General features: G+C 40.3%; 1 protein-coding gene across 1 annotated transcript in view; it reads left to right on the forward strand.

Annotated features, from left to right (window-relative positions):
- itpr3 (inositol 1,4,5-trisphosphate receptor, type 3) overlaps positions 1-2,645 on the forward strand; it is a 68,016-nt gene extending 65,371 nt beyond the window's left edge. The window contains exon 61 of the mRNA XM_082518610.1: positions 20-2,645. Coding sequence (XP_082374736.1) covers positions 20-136 — 117 coding nt within the window. The 3' untranslated portion in view covers positions 137-2,645. The remainder of the gene's footprint in view (positions 1-19) is intronic.
- Positions 2,646-6,755: the final 4,110 nt, after the last annotated feature.

The following is a 6,755-nucleotide window of genomic DNA, read 5'->3' on the forward strand; positions in this document are numbered from 1 at the left end:
TGTGTGTGCGCGCGCGCAGATGACGGAGCAGAGGAAGAGGAGGCAGAGGATGGGCTTTGTCGACGTCCAGGGCGGAGCGAGCGGTGCGGTGCCTCCCAGCGCCGCAGGAGGAAACCATCAGATCTACAAAACATAAAGACACTCGACACATTGGCACACAGACGGATTTGATGTTCACTACATGGTCATCTCTAGATCTGTAAGCCATCCAGCTGGACTGATGGACACAAAGACAGAAACACTAGAACAGCTGAAGCACCTGCAGCTTTCACACAGTTTCATAGCGGCAAATATCCAACAGATTAACGTTCTGATTGTCAGCAGATTGCTGGTTGACAATAATAATCGGAATAGCTGATCTGACTCTCTTAAACCTGCAGCTTCTTCCCTGCTCAGGTCACAGGACAAATTTAGCCCTAAATTTTCCCATTCCAGTTGTTCTTCACGGCCCAGGTTAAAATAAAGCAGCTGTGGTTTTCTTTGTGCAGCAGAAGTTTGTGGATTCTTTCCACCTGGTCAATTTTAAATTAAGTGTATTTTATTAAGCTTACTTCTTGTGGAAACAGCACGTATTAAAGGTTTATGGCTTCAGGTGAAAAATACATGTGTAAAAGAAATTAGCCAGCACATGGCTATTTTATTTATGCAGTGCATTGCACAGCATGTCCAAAAATAATTCCTAAAGTAATTCCTTGTTTGCTAAACTAACACGAAGCTGTCTGAAAACAGCCCACAAGTAAGTTCAGACAGAAAAACACAGCTAAACTGTTTTAAATCAGATCTGGAACCTTTCACAACCAGGGTGAGAAGAAAAGCCCTAACGTGAGTGTAAGACCCGGCAAAAACCCCATAATAGTATTATTATTATTAATCATATTCATCTCAATGAAAACATTAGGGATGGTTATCATTTTTCAACACATTAATTAAAAAAATGTAATAATAAAAATGTATGTTTGGCGCGCTGATACTACCAGAGGTAGCTGTAATGCACTAAAATCATTGCCAGCAACAACCAAACAACAAAAGTAGAAGAAAAAGTGAGTGGCTAACCAATGTTTGACCAATAAAATGAAGCGAGATTAAAATGAGCCTCTGCTGCACAAACAGGGAAACACAAAGCCAAAGATGGACGCAGCTGTCAAAAGTCTTGTTCAGCTCTTATTCAAAGAAATATTGATATAATAACTGGCTAGCACGTGAGTCTAAGGAGCTTGGAGAGAAAAGTGTCTGGACTTCTTTATTTGTCTTGAAGACGTTTCACCTCTCATCCGAGAAGCGTCTTCAGTTCTGAGGTCAAATGGTGGAGAGTCCCAGATTTTTAACCTCTTCGCTTTTGAGGTGAAACATGTAACTTCACGTAATTTAAAGAAGTCCAGACACTTTTCCCTCCAAGCTCCTTAGACTACGATGACCTGGATGACTGAGAACCTTCACAGATATAGCTAGCACAAGTCTGCCACAGTTATACAAGTCATTTCAGATCAGTGTGGGCTGGGTGACTGTCTTAAAAATAAAATATGAAACACAAGGCGATTACGCTCTGACACAAACATCTGGAGACAGAATAGTTCATTCCTGTTAGGCTTCAAGTCTTCCTGAAGGTCGCGGGTAACTTGTAAATTCTCAAACCTCTGTAGATGACGACAAAAAAAGAAAAAAACATGTAGGCACGTGGACATCTGTGAACCTCTCGCTCGCCCGCTCATGAAAAACTTCCATTGATCAGACCCAAGTGTACCCACAGATGCACAAACTATAACACACAAATGTCCACATCACGTACCTGGTTTGAAGAAATGTTTGACTTTCCAGACGACTGTACTTAGAAATGTCTAATTTATCATCTAGCTGTTTAGTTTTTAATATTTCAGAAATCTGCTCATTAATGAGCACACAAGAAATAAGCTGTAGATGCCGGCATCCACACAGTAGGGGGCGCTGTAGGAAGCAGTTTGTGCATTTTGTGTCACATCTTTGGGTTTTTAAGATGCAGTCAGACAAAAATGGGAGCGTCATGGTGCAGCTGGAAAACCTCAGTTTCTTTTTTTTTTTTTTGCTTCTTTTTATCTAAACAGAAAATGAGTTCAATTTAAATTATTACTTAGACAGAATGTTTGATGGCTTTAGTGATAAAGAGAAAGAGCAAAAAGACCAAACTTCCTGTTTTGGGGTGAGCTCAAGCTTCTACCAAGTTTAATAAAAACTGCTAATGTGTGCAAATGTGTGTTTGTAAAACTAACCTTCAACTCACTTTAATAACTTTAAGAAAATGTAAATAGAAAGAAACATGCAGCTTGTGTTTGCCAATTTCATTTGTGCTTCTGTTTGTAAAGCGAGCTGAACACAGATGTGTGTTTTTGTTTTTTTAAATTGTACATCTGGGAAACTTGTAGGATTTAAGGTTTGTGTGAGATCAGACAGAAGCTATGGTTTGTTTTTCTTTAACGCTGTAACAGACGCTGGATGATGGATTTATGAGTAAAAATGTCATTTAGCTTTTTCATTGAGAAACAGACGAGTGAGAAGTATGAAGACGAAAATCCACGTTTTCTCACGTTTACATTGAATAAACTGTATTTAATGCAAACGATTCAGTTTTAGATTTAAAATGCAAATATTAAAGTTAAATGGTTTCACTTTAAGTTTGGGTCTCTGGGTCATAATTCTTATTACTCCAGCTGCTATTTTGAAAACTGTTTGGAGAACAAGAAGACAAATCTGAAAGGACTCACAGATAATCCTGAAGGGAAACGAAAACTCCGTCAGTTCTTTTCAACAGTCAGTTGAAAATGCACAAAACTAAAAAGATCTGACAATGTCAACGATAAAGAAAAAGAAAAAACATATTTCGACCCATCAGATGCAAAAGAATGACACCATCAGCATTCTGAAAAATATAATTTCATTAAATGTAAACTGTTAAAGACTGTGATTCAGAGAATTTTTTAATTCACATACAGGAAATAAAGGAAAACCTTTCACAGCACGGTGTGCAACAACCTGTGTGATGACGAGCGACTGAAGATGAACGCGGGAGAAAAAATGGGAAACTAATTTTAGCTTTTGTTTTTGTTAAGGCACGAGCTGTTTCAATTTTTGAGGCTCGTCTCTCAAACGGCCTGACTGTGTCCTAAACTGAATCACAGCCAGTTTTTCTTCAGAACTGGATTAACAGGAAGTGAACGGCAGCTCTCCACAAAGCCAAAACTCCACCATCAGCTTCCCTTTAGATGCAACATGTGACCCGTGGATCTGTAAACAGCACACACACAGTGAGGTTGTGTTTCTGTGCAGGCTATAAATAGTGTTTACTGTTCTCAGTTCATTCGGCTCAGCTCATGTATATGGTTAGATACATTGTTTCTATAACAGGTAATCTCCTGGCCTGTAGTAGTGATGTGTGTCTTTCAGTGTGTGTGAGAGAGTGAAGGATTACTGAGCTTTGGTGTGGAGCCTCAGAGGAATGTTGACCACAGTTGCTGTGTGTGTGTGTGTGTGTGTGTGTGTGTGTGTGTGTGTGGCTTCCTTACAAATATGACAGTTTCAGTTTTAGTGAGTCTCTAGAAAATCTGTCTGTCATTGTGAAGTTCTCTAAGGTGATGTGAGATTGTTGTGTGTGCGCCTGTGACCTCAGGTCAAGGTCATTTCTGAACTGTCTCGGATACATTTGCGGTCTGGCTAATCTCATCTTTTGATTGGATCGATCCCCTCCAGCTGTTTGCTGTCAGGCTGCAGCAGCTGCTGGCTAATTAGGCTTCAAAGAATCACAGAAAACGAACCAGCAAAGCAGCTGAAATTATTTTACAGGAAACTAAGCAACAGACACATCAGCAGATTATCTCATTTTTACAACGCGGGGTGTAAAGGTGCCCCGGATTATATCGGCCGGTGCTCTGTTCTGTGATATTTTACTTAATGTGTCCCATAGTTACAAGTACATGACTGAATTAGGCTGTGTTACGCAGAGAGGTGTAGTGTGGAAAGCAGCAGACTGTTAGACACGTCCCTGATCCTCCTGATCCACAAACTGTAGAGTGACTTTTATAAACAGACATAACGGGAGGACCTGAGAGAAGCCTGCTTCACATGTGTACAACAAATCAGATCGCATAGAAACATGGCTTAAGTCGATCAAATCAAATGTGACCCAAGAATCCACAGAACAACAAAACTTTGAACATAAATCTAATATTTTTCCAACTTTTTCAGGCTGGATGATGAAAAATTATTTCAAGAATACAGCTTAGGATTGTGAGTCATGTACAACATGAGCATCAGCACACTGCTGCTGCGTTTTCATTCTAACCACTGCAGTTAATTTAGCTTTTAATTAAAAGGAGGTTTAATATATAGATCTCTGTCTGTGTTTGTGGGGTCATTTAAGATAAGATAAGATAAGATAAGATAAGATAAGATAACCTTTATTAGTCCCACACGTGGGAAATTTGTTTTGTCACAGCAGGAAGTGGACAGTGCAAAAGTTATGAGGCAAAAATTAGAATACAATAAGAATAAATACAGTACACAACTGTACAGAATAGAATAAAATACTATATACAGTAGAATAAAATAAAATAAATATACAATAAGATAAAAATAGAATACAAATACAAATACTATATACAACTGAGTAAAAATACAACGATGACAGAAAGGATTATTGCACTTAGTATTATTGCATATGTATGGATGTGTGTGCTTGATCAGTTAAAGTCTTTATTATGGAGTCTGACAGCAGTGGGGAGGAAAGACCTGCGAAATCTCTCCGTCCCACACCGTGGGTGCCGCAGTCTCCCACTGAAGGAGCTGCTCAGTGCTGTCACAGTCTGCTGCATGGGGTGGGAGATGTTGTCCATCAGGGATGACAGCTTAGCCGCCATTCTCCTGTCACTCACCACCTCCACTGGGTCCAGAGGGCATCCTAGAACAGAGCTGGCCCTTCGGATCACCCTGTTCAGTCTCTTCCTGTCCCCAGCAGAGATGCTGCCGCCCCAGCAGACCACACCATAAAAGATAGCAGAAGCCACCACAGAGTCATAGAAGGTCTTCAGGAATTTGGAGTGACAGCCAGGGATTGGGGGGACTAGCTTGGGGTTGCCATGGCGTCTCTGTGTTTCCAAACTAAAATAAGTTTATAGCATCCACCCATTGTTCTGGGATACACTGGGCTGTATGTGGGAGACGAGATGAGAGCGCTGTGGTTGGTCCGACAGCTGTTTAAGTCTGTGCTTACAGACTTTATAGTGTATTATGCAGGCATTAACACTATGCACAAATGCTATGTGCCAATGTGCATTTAAAAGTTAAACTACAATCGAAATGGTCCATAAATGTTTGCACAGTAAAACCATTTTCCTAATTTTGGTCCTGTACTCCATCATGACAGATTTAAAAAGGAAAACTGCATTGTTGCATTAACTGTTGAGTATTTCATTTATAGCCAGGGGCCCAAATGTAAATGGACAAACTAACTTAATTAATGGATATCCTGTTAAAATGCAGCACTGTTTTCAGATACATGTTTCCTTTGTGTCTGCCTGTTGTTGTCTGCTGTTTGTGGCTCTTGCCTTTAGTTTCGTCTTCAACACTAAGACTGAGATCAAGTAATAGCTGTTAACTTTATCTGGGTTGCTTCAACTGCATGTTTTGGGCCACTGTCCATATAAACTGCAAAGCACCATCCAGGGAATCATCTGCTGCTTATGCATAGATACCTTAAAACTAGTGTTAGCTAATGCTATGACTTTGTTCAACCCTTTTCATTAAAGTCGAGAGTCTGAACTTCAGCGGGTTCTGGATCGTTTCACTTCAAATCAGTTTGCAGTGCATTAAATTGTCTGTGAATAGTTAGGGCAGTGGAAAGGCCAGAGCAGAGATGCATGCCAGCCACTCGCTCTGTGTATTTACCAGACTATCACCTGTGCTATTTGCACCTTGGCACAATGCGTCGCTCTGGCTTTTTACGAGGGGAGCTGGCAGGTTAAAGACCAGTCGCGTGTTTTGGAAACGTCTCCAGTCATTTTCCAGCGTAAATGATGAAGAAACAATAACCCACACCAGTCTATGAAACAGCTTTTGAGTCAATTTTGAAAAAGAGACTGTTATTACAGGAATGTAAGTCCTAAACCTTTATCCAGATTGAGATGTTTTCTTGTTGTTTTCTTTGGCCTCAAATAGGCCTGGTGGTGATGGCGCTCTTGACATGAATAACGTCAAATAGAAGCTAAAGTTTAACCCAAAATAAAATTGCATTACTTTTCCACTATGTGCAATATGATCCTCACCCTTAGATCATATTTTTAAAGTTATTTCTGAGTCCATCAGTTCAGCAGGGAGCAAAAAAACAAAACAGAATTTTTAAAGAAGGCATTTCAGAGTCAGTGGTTCAGTGTGTGTGTGTGTGTGAGCGCAGCATTTGCAGGGATTTATTGCGGCTGTGTGAGTCAGTAAATAGGCTTCACACAAACTTGTCCTGGTTTAGAGCGTATTAACTGGAGAGAGAAAGAGAGAGCATGGAGATGGATGAAAAAACGTAAAACTGAAAAGGTGGTTGGGACGGGAGTGGAAGGATGGTTTAGGTAAAAAGAGAACGGACACAACAGAGAGAAAAAGTCATGAATTCGGCAGGCGTCTTAGTCATTTCCAAGAAAAAGTCAAAGCACTCTGGAAAATGAACTATTAATTATTCCCTCTCTCCTCTGTCAGACAGCTGAGGGATGGAGGGATGAAGACGAGAGAGACAGCTGGTAGGA

The sequence above is a fragment of the Aulonocara stuartgranti genome (genome assembly GCF_965226115.1).
Source record: "Aulonocara stuartgranti genome assembly, chromosome: 20".
In the NCBI taxonomy this organism is placed as follows: Eukaryota; Metazoa; Chordata; class Actinopteri; order Cichliformes; family Cichlidae; genus Aulonocara; species Aulonocara stuartgranti.